Here is a 23,635-nt window from a genome sequence, read left to right as displayed (position 1 = left end):
TCATTTCATAGAATTGAGCAGGCGGTGCACAAGTCTTACTGAGCTGATGCTGCTTCAGTTTGTGAATATTGACGATGTGTTTTGCTCACCAGGTTTTATTTTACTCTTGCTGCGATCTGTTACAAATGTAGTGGCCTCCTGTTCTAAAACCTGATTAACGTAGCAACTGAGCTCTAACAAGCTGCCACGTGCTATTCTTTTGCAATTTAGAACTTTTTGTAGAATTTGGGTTTGTTTGGGCTTATCTTGAACAAACAGATCTGCTCAGTCACAGTAGTAAGTCTGAAGGTGGATTTGTGTATCAGCAGCTGACCTATCCTTCTTATTTAAAGCCATTCCCCACACAGTGGTGTGGATAAGATATCCTGGGTTTCTAGACCTTGTGCATATTTTCCAAATTTCCTTTGGTTTTTAATATCACAGGTCTGATATCCACAAAGCTTAAACTTATTTTAATATAAAAAGAGAAATAAGAAATTACTGGAAATATTTGTGTCTGGAGAAACTGCACAGAATAACCATGCTCTGGATTTTTTTAATAATTGTCATTAGAAGGCTGCTGCTACACACTGATGAAACATTAAGAAAATTTAGAGAGACTGTTACCTTCCAAACTGATGCTTTAAGGACATTGTACCTGTAAGGAAGTGTTCTTGGCATGATGCTGCTGAGTCCAGTCAGTGAGAACAATTTTATAACAAGACCCAAAACCAAGTCCACACACGGTAATGATACTGTCTCTGGTTCCTTTGGTTAGATCTTCTGGTTTGAATAGTTCAGATTTGATAGCGTGGTAGTTGACTTTATTCTGGTAGTAACTATGCTGTGTGTAAACAGTCTTATCGTTACCATCTAGAAGATTGTCCTCCTGACTGTCTTGAAAACCTCAAAACACTTTTGGCTATTTTTACACCGGAACCGGTGAGGTAGTGTTTGGTTTCACGTACAATACAGCCACGAATATGCACGTTAACTTAAATGATCAGCTAATTTGCCATATGAAAAAGAGGCAAGAAGCACTACTAGCTCCTGATTCTGAAAAAGGAAAATTTAATGAGCTCAGCAACTTCAGTACCTAAAGAGATTTCCAGATTCATCCTGGTGGCTCTTTTTTTCTTCCCTTTGCATATGCCAGCTTGGGATGCCTTAGTGAGGGCTGAGATTGTGTGAATCTACAAACTAGTGAGTGAAGCAGGTTAAATACTGCAAGAGCAGAAACAAAACTGCAAGAGTTGGTAGGGCTGAACTAAGTGCTGACAAAGCTAGGCTAGTAGTGTAAAACTCAGCAAAACATCTCCCAAATGAATGTCCTTGCAGCTTGCTGTGTGTTCAGTGTGTCCCCAATCTACCTGGCATATTGTAGTAGTAATATAATGAAGAACATGAATACCGATGGCTGAAGCTTATTTCCATTGGTCTAAATTTGGGTAGGAATGGAGTCACTTAGGGAAAAACAAAGGCAGTGGGGTAAGCTTAACTTAAGTCTTTTTTTGATGTCCCGTATATGTGTACTGTTATGCTAAATGTGTTTAAACAATTTTAGTTCACTTGTGAGCTAGAATTTTTTCACTTGCATGGTCACTTAAGCGGCACCTTGCCTTGGCCTGTGGATATGCACGTCTTTTAGCAGATTACTGATGCCAAGAGAGAATAGTTTGCTTTCACACTGAAAGATGAACAAGACATTTGGTATTGTTTGCTCAATTAAGAGTGTCTGTCTAGTGAAGAATTGGAAATCTGAAATTAAAGTTTTTGGACATTGATCAAGAGGTGAGAATTACTAGCAATGCTTGTAAAACCACAACCGTAATACTTGTCCTGGTATTAACAGAAACATCAGCGTGCATGTATGCATGTGAATCACAGGGTGGGGAAATAGCACACTAAATGGGGCCCTCAAGTGCCTAGAGATAAGTGTTATTCATTTAAAATTCACAAATTCAGAAATCTGAGGCTGTGATATCTTCTTTCTCTGTGAATCGAAACCAATATGCACTGATAGTAGTTGGCCTTGTAATATCATATACCAGCGAAGAAGAGATGCGGTTGTGAGTGTGGGGAAAAACCTTTGTGTATCCCAGATCCCCATCACTTGCAGAATGATAAGATTCATCATTTTAGAAATGTATGCCACTTTAAGTCCTTGGTTATTGTCACTAAGTAAGTTTCTCTGATGTGTGTTTCCCTCCAAGTAAGGTAAGAATGTTTCTCTTTTTCCTCATCACTGCTTTTCTCATAGTATGCCTTTTCCATTTTTGTTCTGCAGTTTGCCATGTGGGTGGATGCTGTTATATTTGTCTTCAGCTTGGAAGATGAAATTAGCTTCCAGACTGTTTACCACTACTACAGCCGTATGGCTAACTATCGTAACACTAGTGAAATTCCAATGGTACTAGTGGGAACGCAGGGTAAGTGCAGTCTTGATTTACGACTGTGTTTCTGTGACTGTATAGACTGTTGTTCCAAGCTGGCAAAGCCATGTCCTGTCCTTTCCCCTCTCTTGCATCAGTACTGCCACGTGTATGATGACGAGAGCTTGTGGATAAACTGGCAGTTAATCAGCAGAGTGGTGGTCTGCCCTTTGGGCTTCCTTGGCTGGCTTGCTACAGGGCCCCATGACATTGCGAGGACTGGTTTGAGATGGGAGACAAATGTCCTTGCAGCACTCTTGGGAGAGGGAGTATAGGACTTTAGCAATGATGACTTACGAGAATATTTGAAAAATATTTGTAGCGCTTGCTAGTCACAGTGGTTTTCTTCATCAGCAGGGAGATGGTAATGTTGAATTTGGGCAGGTGAATCAGTTGTGTAATGAGGTTTTGAAGTCAAACTGGTTTCCATTAACTTGGCAGTCTAGAAGTGATCAGTATCCTGGCATTCCTAAGAGGCAGATAGATCAGCAATCAAAAACCTCCAACACCGTTGGAGCACTGTTGTGCCCCTGTGCAGTCTCTCAGGTCAGCCACTCCTTAAATCAAATAGAAATGCAGCTTTTAGCCGCCTGAAACACCACCCCCACACCCAATTCTGTTTTTCCAAAACCTCTTCTGGAGCAGCAGCGAGCAGCAGCTAGCCTACGGGAAAATGTAGCAAGGGAAAGGCACCAGCAGTATTTCAGTTTCTTTTGCATCTGAGCTATCTTTTGGGTATTCCCTGCCTTGTTTTGCCAGTGCGTCACGTTAACATTTCACCAGTTTCCCATATTGCAGTTAGCTTGCTGCATGGAGTAGACGTGAGTTGAGGCTGCTCTGCACCTAGCTATGTAGATGACCCTCCTGTGATAATTCTTACCAAAAATGAGGAGTTCTTGCATAGGTGCCAGACACAGACTTCTTTCTTTACAGAGCTCCTGTTTTGGAAGCATAGTACAGACATTTTTGTGAGTTTCTTCCCACTGAAACATTTCTTTCAGAGTATAACGCCAGGTTACTGTGCTGCGTTAGAGGGAAAACACAAGTGTCGTGAGTTGCTCTTGTAGGTTCGATTTTGGGCATCTTCCTTTTTAGTGTACACTACTGGTTTTGGTGATGTTGAAGCTTTTCACTGCTTTCTCAGCTTATTCTTTTGTCAGCTTTGTGGTTAGAGACCAGTTTGCTTTTCCCTGCCTGCCTGCCCAGCTGTCACCAGTGCTGCCACGTGAAGGCAGAGGGGAAGCATGGGCAGCACAGAAGGAGGAATTGCAACTGAGCTGTGGGGTGGAAACAGATGATAAAGAATGAAAAGGGAAGTAGGTACACAAAAAGTCCTAGGATAGCGGAAACTACAGCCAAAAAGCAGAAATTAACTGCTTTGAAGGGCCATGCTGTGACCTTAAAACTGGGGTCAAAAAAGGAGAGGGGGAAACATTTCCCTGAGGTGTTTTTCTTTCTGCACATCCGACACTTTGGGGTATGGTTTTCCATCTTGTTCCCGTCATTACCAGAATGGAATTTGGTTTATCAAAGTTTATTTTCTGTTGCAGCGCTGATACAAAGGGGATTTTTAAAAATGTGGCTAAAGATGGAAATACTGCTAATTCTGGGAGTAAGCGTCAGGAAAAAATACAACTTTTTGGCTACTTTGATGGTCAAGCGGTGCAGTGAAATGAAATATATGAAATATATTTGAAGTACACCTGTTTGACATCTAGCTTCTTGGTTTTGACTGGTATTCTTGAAATAAGCTGTGAAATGAAATCTCTCCCAAAACATGAGCGCTTGCTGGATGCTTCCAAACATTCTCCTCTGCCTGGTTGTGGTGCGGTGGGCCAGGCTGTAGTACTGAATTTGCTTTGCAAGTCAAAGTTTTTGAAGTCCTGTTGTTGCTTATCAGTTCCTGTCTGGTTAAATGTTTTCAGCGCCCTCTGCTGATAAAAAATAAATAAATCTGTCTTTAGCTTTCCAAATAACCACTCTGTTTTTATTAATTAGATCTCATGAGAAGGTAGCGATAACATTGGTTGAGATATGGTCATGTCATGCCCAGAACCCAGCCTCAAATACAGCATAGCAAGAGTCACTGACTTCAGGCTCACGTCAAAAGTGATGCTTTTTTTTCTAAAGAACGAATGTAGTTTTGCTGCCACAGAAAGCAGCAGACTTTTAGGAAAACTTTCTGAGCAGCTGTAAATGCTGAAATTGGTGCCTGTCGTGGTGGCGAGGTGGTAGCTGCAGAGTTCTGTAGAACAGGTAGTACTGCTGTCTCACCTTAAGACTTTTTTTTTTTTTTTTTTTTTTTTGCCAGAGGTAAGAATTACCATGATAGTCCTGGAAAAAAAAGTTGCTTTTTAAGATTTTTCATAGCAGTATCACTTTATAGATAGTCAACCAGTATAACCTTTGTAGAGTTCTTCCCTATGGTGGAGTAGCAATGAAGAAATTTCCCCTTCATCTGTTAGCAGGGGTTGTTCGGTTGTTTTTTTTCTGGTGTAAGGTTTTTTTCAGCTCCTATGGCTAGGCTCTAGAAATTGGAGTTAAAAAGCATGCATGAAAAGTAACTCTTGCAGAGAGGTACAAAGTATTATTATTTGTTTAGGAAAATATCATTTGTATTGGCTTTGCAATATGTTCACACAATGTCTCATGGGAGCCTTTACATCAAGGTTTGAGACTCAAAGTCATTTATGATAAGTTTCCTGGATCCAGTCTTGGCTGTGACTTGGAAGCCAGGTCAACAATGGAACCTGTGACTATATGAAAAAAATCTCAGTTTCATGTTGAACTGGGGAGTGTGTGCCTCCACTGAGGTGTGTGTGCCGCAGGTTCACAGCTGGGATTTAGCAGAGTGCTTTGCTTCCAGCCTGGCCTTGCTAGCACACTGTTGGTTCTCTGTGCCTAGGCAAAACGCAGACGGAACTAGCCAAAAAAACGGGAAGGAGCAAAAATAAGCATAAAGAGCAGAGTTACATGAGGAACTGAGGGAAGAACTGGACTCTAGATTTTGAGCAACACGATAATGGCAGTCCTGTACAGCTTTGTTATTTCTTATCTGCCATCGTGATTTTTTTCCCCAGTTGTCTTAGCATTGTCTAGGTTTTTTTAAAGAAAAGCATCTCTTATGCGCAAATCGAACACTTGCCCTGCCTGTTGCAGTAATACCTGGTACCATTTCTCCCCCCATCCCATTATTTCTCCACTGAAAATATTCTTGTCCTTACAAACGTGTTGTGTTTTGTGCTTCACACTCTACAGGTGAAATTTACTTATAAGCCAGTGCTGATATTTATAGGAGGCCTAAAAATCATTTCACATGTTCAGAATCATCAGCCGCTTGTTTTTCTAAGTATGTTTTACATCAGAGCTCATGTTTTTACATGTGATTGTGTATTTTTTGCAGCTAGTGACCTAAATATATTTTGAGGTAACCAAAAAGCATCTTTTTTCCTGGTTTTCAGAATCAGTCTGGGTGCTGGTGATACTAGCAACAAAGTATAAAATTGGAGTGATGCGCACCCCTGTTGTTTCCCCAAAATTCGAAAAGTCTCATGGTTTGTACTTAAATTTCCTGCTTGGATATTGGTAATTATAAGATGATGTTTTCAAAGTATGTCTAAATATGTATTTTTTCCCTGTTGTTGCTGTAGATGCTATAAGTTCCAGTAATCCACGTGTCATAGACGATGCCAGAGCAAGGAAATTATCGAATGATCTCAAGAGATGCACTTACTATGAAACCTGTGCTACTTACGGACTCAACGTGGAGAGAGTCTTCCAAGACGGTAAAGATTACTTTTTTCATCCAGCACATCACACAATACTGTAGCTAGTTTTTAAAATAATTGCTGATGTCTGATAGCTTAGGTACTTGTCTGTTTTGCAAGTGTTCATTAATGTTTAGTTAAAGAAAATGCCTGCTTTTGGAGATTTGTTTTGTATTATCTTAAATGAAGTAGAGGGCTCCTTATGCTGAACACAGCACATGTACACTCTTGTATTCTCTACCAGCACCTTTAGTCTTAAGCATCTTGAGCTATTTTTAGCCTTTATTTTTCAGTTTTCTTTGGTGCTTGCTTTATTTTAGCAAAGTTTTCTTTGTTTTGATTTAGTGCTCATGGAGATGTTGAGAGGCTATTTGTGAAAAGTTGTTGAAAATTGTCTTGCACGTTTGAGAAACTGAGAATAAATTGAGAAAATTGGTATGAATAGGGTAATCAGGAGAAGTAACCCATGGCATTCATGGAGTGTTAGAAGTGGACAGTCTTGTGTGGGGGTTTAGAAATAAAGTTGGCTGCTTAAGGGTGGTTTAAAACATCATTAGCAGCAATGTTCTAGTTTGCCTTGTAGGAGGTACTTGGGATTGTTGTGTACCCTCTCAAAAAAAGGAATAACAAAAGTGCTTTCTGACCGTCTGTAACTTTGTTGGAACAGTTAACCCTTGGAATGAGTTCTGTGACTGGAGAAGTGATGCTGAACTTGGTCTTTACTGTATGAGATGGGCTTTGTGCCCCCTCTAGTGGAAATTCAGCCAGGTGGCTTGGGGCTTTGCTGTCTGCTCTTCTAACCGCGGTTATTGTCTAGTGGCTGAACTTGTCAGCTTCTCATCGCAGCAGTTCTGCTGCATGTAAAAGCCTTCTTAATTATATGGAAATACTTCTCAGAGCTCCTTAGTTCTGGATTTTTTGTTGCCAGCTTTTCAGTGCAAAGACCTGCGCCGTCTGTGGTTTTGTGAGACAGTGTCACATCAATACCTGTCAGAGATGTGTGTGAAGACAGCTAAAATTAAAAAAAGACAAGCAAAACATTCCATTTAAAAAATGGAAAAAAGAAAGCAAAACATTCACATTTTAAAATGGAAAATACTGACGTGCACTGCACTAGGTTTAATTCCAAGTAAGGGTGTTGTTACCTACCCTGTTGGTAGGATTTCAGAGAAGAGCATTTAAAGCTGTATCTTTGTGCTTTGCTCACTGTTTTCGCTTGAACTAGTTGCAGAAATTACTGTGTTCACTGCCTAGATTTTTCTATATTGAGTCTGAGTTTCAAAGAACCGTTAGGGTTTTTTGTTAGTACATTTGTGAGTGCTAGCTATAGTTAGATTTTTTTAATTATATATTCCAAGTTGTGGTGTTTGTGGATCTTTGTACAGCCTATATTTGCACGCCCCCTTTCCCCCTTTCCTTTCTTAGGGACCTTTTGAGAGGGAAGTCTCTTGGCACAAAGCTAGTGTGATAAAGTTGTAAGCTTCCAGAAAGCTTATTTGTGTCTCTGTTAAATGTTGGTAGTAAGTAGAAAGAATTGACAAAGATCATGTGTTTAAGAAATATCAAGGTTTTGTTTTACCTACATGGCACTCAACCAACTATGTAATATCTGCCAGCTAATAGGATTAGGAATGCTTCTGTATAAATGTGCTACAGTTGCCAGACATGTCTGGGACCAAATCCAGTTCCTGATAATTTTTGCTGTTTATTTCAGCAGGAAACAAAGCAACTTCTTAACCCTGTTAAATGAGGGGGTGTGAATGAACAGTGAAGTTGTTAATAGGGAGCACTTGATTAAATGACGCTTGGTTTGTGCATCTCTAGGAGGTTCAGGTTGAATGTAATCTTAACAATGTTTTTAGTGGCTTCTTCAGAGGGTTCATATAGTCTGTATGCGGACCACTGAAAGGCAAGAGGTAGAAATGCAGAAGTTTGAAGAAAGCTTCTAAATTATCTTTCCTTTAGAAAAAGGATCTGACGTATTGTTGGACTGCACATCAGGAGGCTGACTTACTGGGACACACATGGTATGTTGGGGAGGGCTGTCGTTGGCACCAGCCAGTGCTGTAGGTGATATCACCATTGCTTTAGTGACCATTAATGCTGTGAAAGCCTTTGACTAATGAGAATAACTTTGCTTTTTTTACTTTTTTTGGCAATGAACAGGTTATATCTTTTGTGAAATTGTATTCAATAGGAAATAAAAGCCAGTATGATGAAATGTACACTAGTTTTACACACACGCTCCAATTTTGTTCCAATGCCTTTTTGTGTTGGTAGGCATGAAATATAACATGTATATAACCACACCTGATATAATTTAATAAAACTGCCCAGAATGGCTTGTGACTTGACATCACTGGCACATCACCTGTAGAACGCTGTAGTGCTTTGTGAGTCTGAATGTGTGCAGCCAGTCCGTTACCTTGCTGGCTTCTGCTTAGTATCGCGTCTTCTCTGATGCTGCTGTTAAACTGGAGTGGCTCTTCCTCATTTATACTAAAGGATTTGGGGCCACCCCTTCAACAGGGGAGCAAACATCTGCTGGGTTACATGACTTGGACTCCATACCCATGGTTTAATTTATTTTTTTTTATTTTTTTTTTAAATTGCAAGTGAATTCTGCAATACAACCTTCTGAGGGACTGCCTCTTGGGTATCCCTCAAGGGACTTTTGAGCCCTGTTTGCTCGAAGTCAAGCAGCACACAACATTGGTTAATAACGTCTCTTTGTGTTTGGATCCTTTCCAAAATGAATGGAGCTGATTATCCAACATCAGAAAGCCTAGTCTGACTTGAAAAAAAAAACGCTTCTTGATGTAAATATTGTCCATGAACAAGGAAAATAAGGGATGAGGGGAAGAGGGACAGGCAAAGTAGAGGTCTTCACGTAGTATGCTCTTAAGTGTTTCTTATTATTTTGCGGAAACCCTCAGTCAGTGCCAGCAGCCTTCATAAATTAATTGTGTTTTTCAGCAATCTTGAAAGGGGTACAGACCAATTATTATTGCATTTCATTAATAGATGAATGGATAAGACAGGTTTTTTTATTGTGTGTAGCTGAGGAAAAATAGTTGTTGGCGAGTTAGTAGCTGTATGCAAGACATAAAGCTACTATACCTATCAAGACTGCTTCTGTATTGAAATTGTTTTTAGACTTTGCTCCCAGCTGGATGGGTATCCATTCTTGGGATTTAGGTATAGGATTTAATCGCTATTTATCATATTCCAGGGTAGGTAATGCTTGGTATTTAGATGCTCCAAGTGTTTGCTTTGGTAGGTCCATGAGGGTATTTTTAGTATGTTGACCAAGGTCCCACAGCTTTTCCTGGCTCGTAACTTTGACGAACGCTTCACTTCTTGTAAATTTTTAGAATAATGTTGATTGCTATGCGTGGTTTGGGGTTTTTTGTTTGTTTTAAATGTGTATATTGCACTGGATCCAATAGGTGAGATTGGGTTTGGTTTAGTCATGTTAGCTTTAGTGCTCTCATTTTGCATGCAACGACTCCTATTTGATACTTTTTTAATCAAGTCAAACACTGTGCAATGGTTTGCATCAGCTGTGATTTACATACATAATTTATGGTCCAAATGCAGCCTGTTCTTCCTCTCCCCCTTCTGTTTTTCAGGAACTTTGAATTGCCAGTGAGTTGGTAAATCTGAAACTGTCTGTAAACCTCCATTGTCCAAACCCCTGTTACCAGTCCAAGTTAGAGCAGACTTTTCTTTAGCATACCAGTTATTAGTTTTGTTACAAAAGGTGCTGTTTTGCAAGCTTTTTCTAAAGTCTAGTTTCTTGTTTCTTTTCTGCCTTGATGTGATGTAGAACTACCTTTTGGAGGAAGAAATTGGAAATGGCATGGAAGGGTCTTTTACTCCTTCATTGCACACACATTAGAAATTAAATTTCTAATTTTTCCCCTGCAAGCATCCACTGAACTCTGTTAGTGGTCATCTGTTATGACTTTTGTCTATTATAACTAATTTCTTATTTTCCCCTGCAGTTGAGTGGTAGAATAATTTAACTTGAATGGTTATTATTATGAGAATGCTACTTTATTCTTTAGTTAAATCCAAATACATTGTTTACAATGCTTCACTACAGTTGATTAAGCTCACTATTGATTGTAACAGAGTATAGAATCATAGAATCATTTAGGTTGGAAAAGACCTCTAAGATCATTGAGTCCATAGGTTCATATTTTATAATATGAACACTGCTTTACAATAATATTTCACTTTTGTCTGCAGAAGCTTCTTATGAAGGCTGATGTGTAGTTAATGTACATCTATGTATTTTTAGATAACTTTTTTAATGCTTTGAGAAGCTGAACACTGTAATTTGTAAACAGTTGCTGTCAGGATGGTTATTCTTAGTCCTTTGGAATGTGCATATGATGAATCACTCATTTTCTGATATCCTAATAATAATTTACAAATTAAGCTGTTTTGATAGTGTACTAGAGCTTGTAATTTCCTAAGTGTAATAAGTATTCAGGCATCCTGTGATGTGATGATCAGCTGTTCCGTGTAAAAGTTTGTACTCTAAAGTGAAGCAGGATTTTGAACATTTGAGAGAGCTGTTTTTAACCTTCAGCATTGTCCCACTTGGGTCTAATCTCTGACGCTGCTTGAAGTCAGAGCTGCATGAGCAGGCTCTGAATTTCAGTCTGAAATAAAAAAGAAAAATTCCAGGTTCCAGGGGATTAGCTTAATAACGTGCCCAACAATGGAGGATAATAAATTATTTTTTAGCTTTTGATATTTGGAATTTGGAATTGTTGGACAGGGGAATTATGTTTAAAAAATAGGATCAAATGCTAATAGGATCCATTTTACTTCAGATTTCCCAATTAAGAATTAGGGTGGGTTTTTTCCCTGCTTATCAGAATGGATTTTATCAATGACATTGGAAATGATTATTTTAATATTTCTTGTCAGCACAGTATTGTAATGACTGTGTACTGCCCCAGGATGCCTTTTTAATGATTTTAGCCTTCTTGAATTAGCTTGATGTACCATTAATGCATAAGAATTGCTTTTATTTTTGTTCACAGTGTATTCATAATTGCACATCTTTCCCTGCTTTATGTTCAGATTTTCTTTGACCCATTTAACTGTGTGCCATGCAGTTCTCTGACGTCACAGAGGAAAAGCAAATGTTCAAATATTTAGAGGGTAAAATTTTACCATCAATGTAGCTTGCATCACTGGGTGTGAAACAAACGGGTTTGAATCTTAATTTCGATTCAGAGTCAAGTCTGTTACTGTGGCTTAGCAGTTCACTTTGGTTGTATGCCTGCTAGCGATCAAACTAGAAGATACTTAAATCTTTCACCATAAACTTTCAGTATGGAGATCCTTTGTATTGCTGCAGTTACCACTGTAACTATGTGCATAAGGCAAAATGCTGAAAACCTACTGGTTAGTCATGTCAGTATTATAACTTTAAAAATTTGGGGGAGAGAAAGCCACTCTTAAGGGCTTGCGGTCTGACCCACTTGTGTAGTTAGTAGGAATACCTAGAACTGTATTTCTTCTGTGTGTGTGTATATATATATACACATGTATGTATTTGTGTGTCTGTATATACACACATATATGTATTTGTGTATCTGTGTGTGTATATATATGTTACTGATGAACCTTGCTGGGAAGGGATTTCTGCAGTGTCAGGGTTTAGAGCCTCCCTGTTAAGGTGCTGTTAGAGACATCGCATCCTGTGAAGATGCACTTGGAAGATTTTTGGCCCCGCTTACTTGTCTCAGATACTGTGGATGGCATTGCTATTGCCCTGTCTGTCTTAGGAAAAGTGCTTCGGTTAGGGTTGAGGTTTGGAAAACTCAAATAGCCCATTCTGTTGTGCATGTGGTGTCTGTTACATGAGTTGTGAAACACAGACTTGGGGAGGTTTTACCTTGTGTGGATGGCTGTAACACAGAAATTTTGAAATAAAAATGCCCCAAATAGCAATAAACCTGTGAATATTGAGGCAGGAGTTACAGATACATAAAGGCAGAGGCTACTGCTGCCTCACAGTTTGGACCTTTCGCTGTAGTGCTACGCTGTTGCTGTTGTTTTTGGATGCTTTATTTGCAAATTAAACTAATCTTTTATTATGGAGTGTGTCTAGTGTGTGTATAAAAGCTTACCAGAAATATTTTATTTCCAAATCCAAATAATATTTCTGATGTTGTGTTGAACAATTGTGTCTAAAAGGGGTACCTTGAAGTACAAATTCTCCGTTAAGGGATGGAAGATGACAAATTAATCCTCATACAGCCGGATTGCGGGGAAAGGCTGTCACTTGCTATCAGTGTTACCAAGTCAGCTTTTATAGATGTATTTTCATTAGGAAACGTTAATCAGTCTAATGGGAAGTAAATAAAGTCTCTGTCCTATTCTGCTGACAGCTATTTTAGGAAGAGGCAATATTCACTCGTGTACTAAATACGGCCTGAAGGCTTCTTGAGTTTGGGAGTGGGAGGCTGGGGCAGTGGGGACCCAAGTGCGGCGCAGAGCTGAGGAGCAGATCCTCTGGCTCGTGGAATTCCTTTGATTTCGGTAAGGCGCAGCTGTGACCTTTTGGAGAGCGCTCGGCATCCGAAGCGATGTGATGTGCTGCTCTGGTAGCTCATTAGTTAGGCTAGTCAGAGGCGGGCTGATTACTCGTTCGTTAGGCTAGTCAAAGGTGGGCTGGATCAGCCTGCTAAAACTGACACACTCCTCCGTGCTGCAGCAATACTGGGACCCAAATCCTTTTGGTTGTGAGGTCCAGGTATTTGCATTTCACTTTTATTTCTCCTTCTTAAAAAAAAAAACAAAAAAACAAAAAAAAAAAAACAGAGGGGGATGTAAGTTTTGCCCTTAGTACTACGGCTCATCCGGGAGCAACAACCCCTCAGCCCCTTCGTTTTAAGAACCGCCTTGGCGTATAAACGAACATAAAATTAACGCTTCGGTGTAACGCTCCAACGTCAGTCAAGCACGCAGAACCCGGCGGCTGGAGCTGGATGCCGGGGGCGGTGCCGGCTCCCCCCGCGGCCGCCAGGGGGCGCCCCAGCCGCGGGACTCCCCGGGCCGATCCCGGCGGCGGGCCGTGAAACCCGCCCTCCTCCCTCAGCGGAGAGGTGAAGGCTGAAGGCTCTTCCCGAGTGCTGCTGCTCCTCCTCCTCCTCCTCCTCCTCCTCGCCGCCGGCCCCTTTGCTCCCGCCGAAGGCCCGGGTGGCGGCCGGCTTCCTCCGGGCGGAGGACTTGGGGCTGTTAGCTTCGTAGCCTCTCGTGAGCTGGCCGGTGGGACTCGCCAGCAGCCTGGCTGTGTGCGCTGCCCTGGGCTTTATGGCACGGAGGTTACCTGAAGCGGTTAGGGGCCTGGGGCTCGCCTCCCTGCCTGGAGAAGGCAGCGGGCGTGAGGAAGCTTGGCCTTGTCGGCCGAGGCCTTGCTCTGTCACCAGCTTCCTTCCTGACGCTGGCGGGCAGTATTTCTAGACTTGGTTCTTGCTTTTGAATTTGAATATCACTGGCATTTAAGCTGTTAGTGTTCAAAAGTTCCAAATTTCAATTTCTCTTCATTCCGTGTGGGAGAAATATGTTTTTCAGATGCCTCGTGTCCTACCTATTTAAAAAAAAAAATAAACAGAACAACCCATGCCCTTTCATGGCAGTAGGACTTTAGGTCCAAATGCGGTGGAACAGCCCTTTCCAAGATGTTTCGCTTGCTGGAGCATGTGCCTCTCTGGTTTGCTGTCTGTCTTTCCAGGAACAACATGCCATAGCTGAGCACAGAAGCGGTAATTCTCTACTTGAGTAAATTCTTTGCTTGAATGCCACCGTGCAGTATTCTTTCTCTTCCTATTTTGTATTGCTTGGGGAAGATACAGCAGATTTTTAATAGGTGTTAATATATCTTATAAACTGTCTTTAGAGAATTTTCTTCAGAGCTTTGTACAACTGAATTAGAAAATTCAAAGAATTTAGTAATGAGAGTCAGTAGAAAAAAGATATAAATACATAAATCTGATATGGCTTGTCTTGCAAAGTCTATTTCTGCATACATTTTGTTCTGAACTTGATGTTATTTTAGTATGAAACTTTGCCCTGTCTCCCGCCTGACTTTAATAACTCTTATGTGCCATTAATAAATGGGAAGATTTAGTTAGTGCAGTTCTGGAAACAAGAATTTCACTCCATCAGTGGTTTTGTAGTGGCTGCTTTTGTGTACACAGACTATCTCCCCGGACGTACTGATTTCCATTTAACCTCTCAGACCCATAACCATAGATGGCATGTTCTCCACCAGTTCTGATGTCGTAAATCAGACTGCACATTGTTATGGGAGGCTCCCATGTTGGTTGGTAGGAGGAAATTATTCAGTATCTGAAATCAATATCATATAGAAAGGCTTGAAATGAGCTCTATGAATTATGTACTGCTTGGAGAAACAGCAAGAGTATGAAGAAGTCTTCATCCTGGGACGCAGTTAGCATCAGCAGGACTGGGCTGGAAAATGGCAGGTATTTGTGCAAGCAATGTAACACACTATACCACAGCCCCTTTTCCTTGGATTTAATTTTGTGAAGGATTAACTGAAATTCACACTTTATACGTTACAGTTCAAGATTTTTTTCTGTTGTCCCTGGGGACTTAAAAAGTCTCTCCTGTATGCAGTTTCCCTCATGCTTGGCAGTTGTTTGTATGTTACAGCCATGCTGTTTGTTGGGACTCTCGCGTGTCCTTTGCCTGGTTGCCACTTTTCATGAAAACTGCAGGGACTTTGCAGGCTTTGGGGCTTTGAGACTTGTACTGCTTCATCAGATTTCTTCAAATCTGCACCCAAATTCAAATGTGAGTGGAGGAAAGAAGAAAAGGAGGTCTTCCAATGATATATCTGCATCTGTTTTTCTCATTCTTGGAATTAAATGATGGGATGAGGAGGTATAGTCCAGGGTATGGCATTTAAGAAGTGCTGTAATTTGTACAGAGGAGTTGAATGATGGTAGTGCTTATAAAAGTTCCAGGGAGGTTTAGTTTTTAGCTGTGGTGTGTCATTCACTAGGTTACTTGTAGAAAACAGTAATCTCTGCAGAACTTTCCATGTGACTTACAAATCTTATAGGATTAGTTTTATGGCACATTCTTTAAGTCTTAATTTGAATTGTGTGTGGTAAGGCAGACGACCTAGAAGACGATGGTGATGCAGAGCTACTGACATGATGGAGTAGGCGACAGCTGTTAGATTTTTCCAAAGAGTACAATAAATGAAAAACCTAGTTCATCATGTGCAAATTCCTCACTAAATGGAAACAAGAATGTTGATACATTTCATCAAAATGTGAAAGAATAAGATTTCCAGTACTGAAGATTCAGAATTGGTCCAGTAGGTTCATATCTTTGAATGCAAACTTGAAGACAAATCCTGGGGCAGGAAGCATGATAGTTGTTTGGCGGTCAATTGCTTTTTATTGGTGATAGACCTGAGGGTGAGAGGCATAAGCAGTCTGTTTTATAGGATCATGTAAGTTGTGTTTGAGAGATAAAATGTTATAAACACATTCATGGAATGTCTTGAAAGCAATTAGGAATTGTTTTCCATTAACACCAGAAACTGAAGTAAAAACAAATTCTAGAAGAGGGAGAAAGTTTGAAAATTCCTTATTTTTTAAAACCTCTGCCTTTTCTACAGCTGGTATTGTAAACTTGGAGATTTTGTTTCTGGATGTGTTCTGCCTCATCTGCTTATGCATTCAGTACCATGAATAAAATGTGATTTTTGTTATTGTTCCACCGTATTAATTTGTCCTCCATCAAATGTTAAAAATTGCTGTTGAACATGTATGTGGCAGTAATGTCTGTATTGCACCCGTAGATTAAATTTTAGTTTTGTGTGCCAATGTGGACATAGGCACTAATCTGAAGGACTGTGATTGTTCTTTCTCCAGAGGTGGAAGCTGTGTTCAGTTTTGTAAGCATATCTGACATGACAGTATCTGGTCTCATTTTTTTCTATTTTTTTAGATTTTAGATTCTACTCTATGCCTGCTTTGTCATTTTACAGTCTGCGTTACACATTTGTGCTGCTGCTGTGTTTAGTACCTTGGGAAAATATCACAGCTGCTAAACTGTCTTGCATTTTGCAGAGTCTTACTCTCAATAAAGAAAAAAAAAGAAAACCAGAATAGAAATAAGTCAGATGTCCTGTCAGGTTGACAGAGGTTGAATTACGGAAAAACATCCCTCTGCTAAATTTTGTCATGCAGTTCCTGGTGGGGCTGGTGACAGAAACTGAAAAGAGCAGTGACAATTTCTGTAATTCTTTTTGAGCTAAGTGGCCTGAACAGCAAACTGATTGCATAGCGAGTAACACGGTAACAGCACGGCTGCTAACAGGGCTCAATTGTGGGGGATGTATCCAAATACAACTATTAAAAAAAAAATAATAATACTGCTTAGTAATATCTGTTAGCTAGATGAGTCTTTAGCTCTGCTTTTGCAGTGGCTAATGATGCTGTAATGGAGGGTGCAGGAGCTCACCACAAGGTCGGATAAGGGCCAAAAAGGGCTTCAGCAGAGTGTGAGCTCCTTAAAATGCCAGTTTAAATTTTTTTCATTACAGCGACAACCTTTTTCTTACTTGTATCTGTTTTATTTCTAAGAGGCCAATCTAAACTGTGGCTCATTTGCTGTGTTTTGGGGGATAGTCTGCCTTGCTAGCAAGTCTTTGTTGCTCTTCTTACTGTGATACTCTTTATTATGGTACGATCACTTAATCTGATTTTTTCTTCTTAAATTTTTATTGACAAATCTCAAAATGTGTTAACATCTCATGTGCTGCCTTACAGTATGTGTTCTGTACAGCTTGTCCAACAAGCTCTCAAATACAGAGGGCAGTGAGAAATGTCTAAAGCTTGTTTTCTTTAATTATCCTTAATATGTTGTCCCTTGATCATTGGTTTTAACTGTCCTTTGTGGATTTAACTTTAAATTTGTTAGCACAGAATGACTTTGATGGCTTACTATTGCTGAATGAAAGAATAAGAGCTAACATGCAAGGTGTTTTGTCTCAAGGCAGATGCAAGGGAAGATGCCCCCTGCTCCTTGCTATAAAACTGACTGTGAGAACACCACCAGCCTGCTCAGAGCATCACCAGAGCGTTTTGGAACACCTGGAGACAAAACCTGTGCTCAGGGTAGAAAGTAGAGGCTGTCAGAACAAAGGCGGGAGACAATACCAAGCCTCAGGAGTCTTGTGAGAAAATCTGACTTCACCTTGAGAAGCAGCCGTGGTGTGCACTGTTCTCTTGGTGCATCGTGCCATGCTATTTCCATCCATCCCTTGAGGTTCCAGAGAATAATTGTTGCTCTTATATTGTTATTTCTGGCATACAGCATAGTGAAGGTCTTTCATCTGAGTTGTCAAACAGAAAGCTCTGTCAAAATGCTGATACTACATTTATATCTCTTAGTTTCTATAACTTTTGTCTGTTCCTGGGTGTGTTTGCAGTGTATTTAGTAACATTTATTAAGGAGAATAGCTCGCTTTTTCTTCTTATAATAAAGGGATGCTTTTGTTTGAGCTATCAAACATTTAAGACTGGTGTAATAAACATAATCCTTTTGTAATGTTCTCTGTTGTGTAACAAACACGTTTTAAACATCAAAGTTTATTACTAGCATAGGTTGCTCTTCAAAAGTGATTTCTGAAATGCATTGCAAATCGTTGCCTTTCAACTAATCTGTATGCATATGCAAATCCTATTGAAACTGTTTGCTTCTCTGGGATTAGCACTTGTGTATTCAGAGTTTAAAAGCCTGCATGAATGTATGGGGGTGGTGTGTGTAGTAAACCAGAATAAGTGTTGGCATTAGTCTTCCAAATTTCTATGCCAGAAAACATCCAGCACTACTATCGAGTTTAAAATACGTGCTTTTTCCTCATTCTTTATAAACTGGAGAATCCTGAAACTAATTGTGTATAATTTAACTTTGAAATTGAAATTTGATCTGATGAGGTTGCTTGCAGACGTAAGTCCCTGGTGTTGCAGAAGGAGACTTGTGCCTGTTAAAGGTGGAACTCTTGCCTCTTACCACTTAGAAAAAAAGCATTTGCACCAATCTTGTACTGTGATTGTCATCAACAGTACGTGCACAGTGAATTTTATCTGTAAGCTACTTGTTTTATTTCAGTTTTTAGAGAAGATGGGATTGGCCCATTTTTTGACCAGTCTTAAACAGCGAGTTGCTTAATGGACAACTTGATTTACTGTCAGTCATTAAGACTGCTGGTGGATGGTCAGGCCTGGCAGGTCGGGGTGTTTTGAGATGCTTGTTAAGGGATATAAACCTTAGCTGGATGCAGTATTGGGCTAGGATAGCTGTTGGCATCTGGGCATCCCAAATACTTTGCTAAGGATATAAATATCCCTTGAACATATGGAAGCTTGTTGTTCTGTTCATGTGGTTGCTTTAATGATGCCTAGATTCTTGAGGCAGTGCAATCCTTAATGTGTATTTTGTAAATCAATGTTGTTCACTTGTATCAAGCTCTTTTCTTTCTTTTCCTTAGTTACTTGAGTTGTGTATGCACGTGTGCCCAAAGCAGCATGGCCAGACTCTGTCCACTGTAGGATCTAGTTAGGATTTTGTGGAAAACGGGAGAATACAGCATAGTATTATATTGTACAACTCGGAAGTAAGTCTGTAGAATATAGAACTACTTTGTGAATAGCCTCTCCACATATTTTGGTATTTCGCTAATTTTGTCTTTCCAGAGGTAACAATCTTCCTGTGATCCATGTAGACTTGTTTTAGCAATGCATGCTCCATTTTGTTTTTAGTATTAATCTGGAAAGTTATTTGGCAGGTGGATGGGACCATGTGGGCTGCCTCTATGTTAAACAAATTATCCCGACTATTAAGTGCGACTGTTGGGCACAGAGGCTCAACTAGTTTTACTAAGGGATCGCAGAAACTGGGAACTCTGGCAAACTTGTTTGGTGTCAACTTGCTGCTCCCTGTGTGTACCCTTGGTTAATGAAACATTTTGAGAGTTTTTGGGTTAAAATACCCGTGCTGTGTTTTCTTGGCTGTTACTGCCTGCCTTGACGCTGACAGCTAGTTCATGTAATGGGCTTGTCCTTTTCTTGCCAACGCCTGTGCTTGTAGTACTGCAAATGTCAGGTTAATAAGCTAGCTTCCACCAGTATTAGATTTAGACACGTGGAGGCTATGTAAGGAAGAAATTATCTGAATTGCAAGTGTGGTACAAAAATTTTGCTATGAAGAGCTTTTTCTTGCTCATTTGAACTGCCTAGTTTCTGAGATTTGGTTGGGGGGCTGGGGTAGGGCAAGAAATGGTTTCTTGATGGGGACCCTGGCAGTCAGCATATCTGACTTCACTTCATTACCTGCTGATAATTGGTAACTAATGTGATGTAGCCAAGCTGTGCGCTTTGGCCCTCAGTTTGCTGTTGTTTGGTTTTGACTTTTTTTTTTCTTTTGGCTTTTGATTTATAGCCCTTGAATGAAAGTTTCCCATAACTTCCAAAACTTTGAATTAACTTTTTAAGAAATCTTACACAGATAGAAAAAGAAGGCAGGTTTTTTGAGCATGTTTCAGTCATCTGTATCAAGTGCTCTGTTCTGCTTGGTAGCAAACACTGCATTCAGTCAGGAACCTCTGCAGAGAAGTGGAGAATCTTGACCAGCTGCTCAGCGCCAATGCCAGTACACACGTGTTTTGCAGTTGTTATTCAGCTGGCATCATTGCTTAACCAAAAGTCCTTGCATTGTCCAAATTATTTACCATCTTCTCACTGGGATTAATTTCTTTTGCATCTTACATGTACATGCAGCATTGAAGCCTTAATTTCCAGTAGAGCTTCTTCGGAGAAGGACTGTCATCTTTGTCCTTATGATGTCCGGGTGAGATCCGGCAATGCCTGACGAAGGGACAGTGCTGCTGTGCCCATGGGCACAGGATGGAGCTGGCAGCACCTGCTGCTGCAGCGTTCCTGCATGGGCAGGAGTTGTCCTGCCTTCTGGGGAAGCCAGTGTGGTCCCTTTGCAGTGGGATTAAAATCAACAATTAATGTAACTAGGCATGAAGCAGATGTGGTAGGAAAATGGAAATTTGCTTTTATGTGGTGGTGACACACTTGCAATTTGTTTGTGAATTGTTTGTGAAACAAACATCGTTTATCTTGGATTTTAAAAGTAGTATCTAGGACTCGTTCTCAGTCAAGGGATCCTCTACTTTCCTTGGAAGAAAGTAAAGCAGTGTGCTCCTGTCAGCCAGGGTTGGCGGGGTTGATATCAACTGCAGGGAAAGCAATGCCTCACTCGGAGCATGAATGCTGGTCAATCACCTGGGGGAGCTTTAATTCAGAAGAAGAATTAATACAAAGCTGGTATAAGACTAAAAAGCTAGTAGTTTTGTTAATAAATGTATGAATGCATATTCTTTTCAGTTTCAATATAATAAACCCCAAGATTTCTAAGCACACGAGATCCTGCTGCGTTAGGTACCTTCTGGAGTGTCTCACCACATGCATGCCCTTTGAAAAGGCTGAAGGTGGTTTTCAGAGTCACAAAAACAATTTTAAATTTAGAGCTTGAAGAAAAACAAACGTTTGCCTATCTGTACTTAATGAAGGAACATTATTGGCAGATGCTGAAGAAATATTTTTCCATAGAAAATTGGATTTTGTGCATAAAACTTGTTAATGTTAATAAAGACAGGTCATTACTGGTTTCAAGTCATATATGCAAAATCCAAGAGATGTAGTGTGCTAGTGGTGCTTCTGTTGGTGATACTTTTGTATAAAAAATATCGTGAGGAGTAAATCAGCTTCAGTTTAGCATATATACAATTGACTTGCTCTCATCATTTATGCCTCTTCTGATGGCTGATACAGTTGCTTGTGTCTTAGGCATCATAATTTACAGTCTCGCGGAAAGGTATGTTTAGATTTAAGCTGTGCAATAGTGTAACTAATGAGAAATAGAGGAAATTTATAGCACTTGATGATTGATTGGATAAGTACCTAGACATTAATTGAAATCTGAGGACTCCCAGCTGTCTTTCAGTTTAAAAAAAAAAAAAAAAAAAGTCTTTTTGGACAAGCAAAACTATTGCTTTGTATTATTTTGGAAGTACTTTTCATGTTTATGGAAAACATGGTTTCAATGGAGAGGTGGGAAGTTGGTAGGGTTTTTTGTAATTTGCCAGTGCTTGGGTAACTAGTGTATGTCCCCTAATCAGCTGCAGGAACTGATTAATTTGTACCTATAGTGGTATCACTTAGCTCTTATTTTACAATCTCAGTGTGACTTCAGTTGTCTTCCCCAGGATCGTGCATTTTGGCCCCAATTCAGTACAGGAACTTGGCTGTAGTCAGCAGTTTCTGCTTATCTTCTACCTATCTTCCTGTCCCTGTTTAGCAAAGAGGCACTCAGGCCTAACTGTTGTATGACAAATTATCTGGATAAATACTTTACATTAATCTCTCCATTAATAATGCTGTTGAACCGGTCATCTCTAAAGAGATTGCACAGCTTTCTTCTGTGCTGTCATTCTATAAATGTACCATTCTTGCTGAAGCTTAGTCTTGTGAAAATGTCTAAATTTTCCCATTAAGTGCTTAAAAAGTAATAAAACTAAAGCCATTAGCCTTCACTCGTCAGATCTGTATCAAGAGAAATATTCTTCAGTGCAATAAATCTGATCAAATGTTCGACATTTATATCATTTGAATTCATTCTCTGGAAATGGACCTTTGAAGGTAAATTGCATTAAGTAGGGCAGTTTAAATTTTTAATACAATCTTATTGTAACTGTTAGCAAATGATTAAAGTGCAAAGGGGGGGGCTTATATGTTTTGTGAGATTTATGTTAAATGCTATATGATGCTTCTACTCTGGTGGGTAGCTGCTTTTATGACAGCTGAATGTGCATAAAACCCACAAAAGCAAATAAAGAATTTAGCCTTTAGTAATAGAGTAGATGACTTTATATCTGCTATTGAATTTGTGGAGATAGTTTTTGGAATGGGATTTATTTCACCTGCGAGTGAAGCAGCAGTCTTGCTAACAATAAGCTTAAGTGGTTTTCTGATGGGAATTAGCGTGTCTGAGAGGTGGATTCTGATGGCTCAGTGGACAATGAGTGGTGATGTGTTTGTGCGTCTTTTGGATGTTGCTGTAGTGTTGCTTTTGCTTTGCACAGTGTATGTGTTCTTACAATGTAACTCAGTTTTATAGATTGTCACCTTTGGGCGCAGCTGCATCAGTATGGTAATAGTGAAGTTTGAGTGTCTTAAAAGTACCTCAAATGCTTTTATTTTGAAAAATTCTGCTAGGGAGGGGTAGCAACTATGTGGTGTGTATCTAGTGCTCGAAAGCCATCAAACTGGTTTTGTCCACAGATGCAGCACACCTTGAAGACAGAGCTGCTGATGTTTGAGGCAGACAGTCAGGAGGCTGGAAATACTCTCCGTGAGACACGATACCTGACTTCTTTTTGTTTTCTCTGAGGAGAATATTCACATCTTGAGGAATATCCATATTTTAAGTGAGAGAAGTAATATTTGTTCAAATTGTATAGTGAACGTGACGTTTTTGATGTATCCCAGGAGTCAGGTTAAAAGGGACAGAGGTGTCGGGGACAGAGGTGTGGTCCTCTGGACCTCTGATATGCCCAGGTACTTCTAATCAAAGCATAGATGACTCCTTTATGTGTAAATCATCTGCTTTGTAGCATTTGGCCTGCCATATGACTACATCTACCAGATGTGCCAGGAGGACAGGGGAAGACAGAAATAGCTTGCCATTAATTTTAATCCATCACGACAGAACTGAAGTGTGCCTTCAATTATATGGTTTTATTAATCAAGCTGCAGTTTGGAGCAATATCATCATGCTTGCATCACACAGTGACAGGGGAAGTGTGATGGTTGGAAAACGGGATAAAAATAACAATTTAGGAGACAGAATGCTGGGTTTGATTAAACATGCATTACAACTATGTGTTGTCTGCCTATGTGAAGTTTGATATTAAAAACATGGAAACAAAAGAGAACCAACTTCTTAATGGCAGAGCCACTTCTATGGATTATTTCAAATAGATAGTAGCTGAAAATGAATTTTGAAGAGTGTTACAGAATTGCCATAGAATACCAGTGAAAGTCATGAATATTCGTTGGTTAAGTAGTTAATACCTAGATGTAACAGGGCATAAGTGAGGCTGGACATTTAAATGCTAAATAAAATCTGGTAGTTTTCCACAAGAACAATTAACCATTAGCAGAGCATCAGAAAGATGGACAGTGTAGCTCGTGCTTGGAGTGCCCTTAAACTGCATTCTGGTTTTTACCCTGTCTTCCAGCCACATCATGCTTGTCTTGCAACTTCAGAGATTAGCATCTGTCTGCTTTCTGCCAATTCAGGCTGGAAGGGGAG

At 40.0% G+C, this 23,635-nt stretch overlaps 1 protein-coding gene across 11 annotated transcripts in view; it reads left to right on the top strand.

Moving 5' to 3' along the window:
- AGAP1 (ArfGAP with GTPase domain, ankyrin repeat and PH domain 1) overlaps nucleotides 1-23,635 on the top strand; it is a 395,948-nt gene that overhangs the window by 152,637 nt on the left and 219,676 nt on the right. For all 11 annotated transcript variants that reach the window (XM_069782145.1, XM_069782144.1, XM_069782147.1 and 8 more), the window contains 2 exons: nucleotides 2,267-2,408; nucleotides 6,062-6,196. In XM_069782145.1, coding sequence (XP_069638246.1) covers nucleotides 2,267-2,408; nucleotides 6,062-6,196 — 277 coding nt within the window. The remainder of the gene's footprint in view (nucleotides 1-2,266; nucleotides 2,409-6,061; nucleotides 6,197-23,635) is intronic.

This window comes from Haliaeetus albicilla, chromosome 4 (genome assembly GCF_947461875.1).
Source record: "Haliaeetus albicilla chromosome 4, bHalAlb1.1, whole genome shotgun sequence".
NCBI classification, from domain to species: Eukaryota; Metazoa; Chordata; class Aves; order Accipitriformes; family Accipitridae; genus Haliaeetus; species Haliaeetus albicilla.
This window is presented reverse-complemented; position numbering and strand designations above follow the sequence as displayed.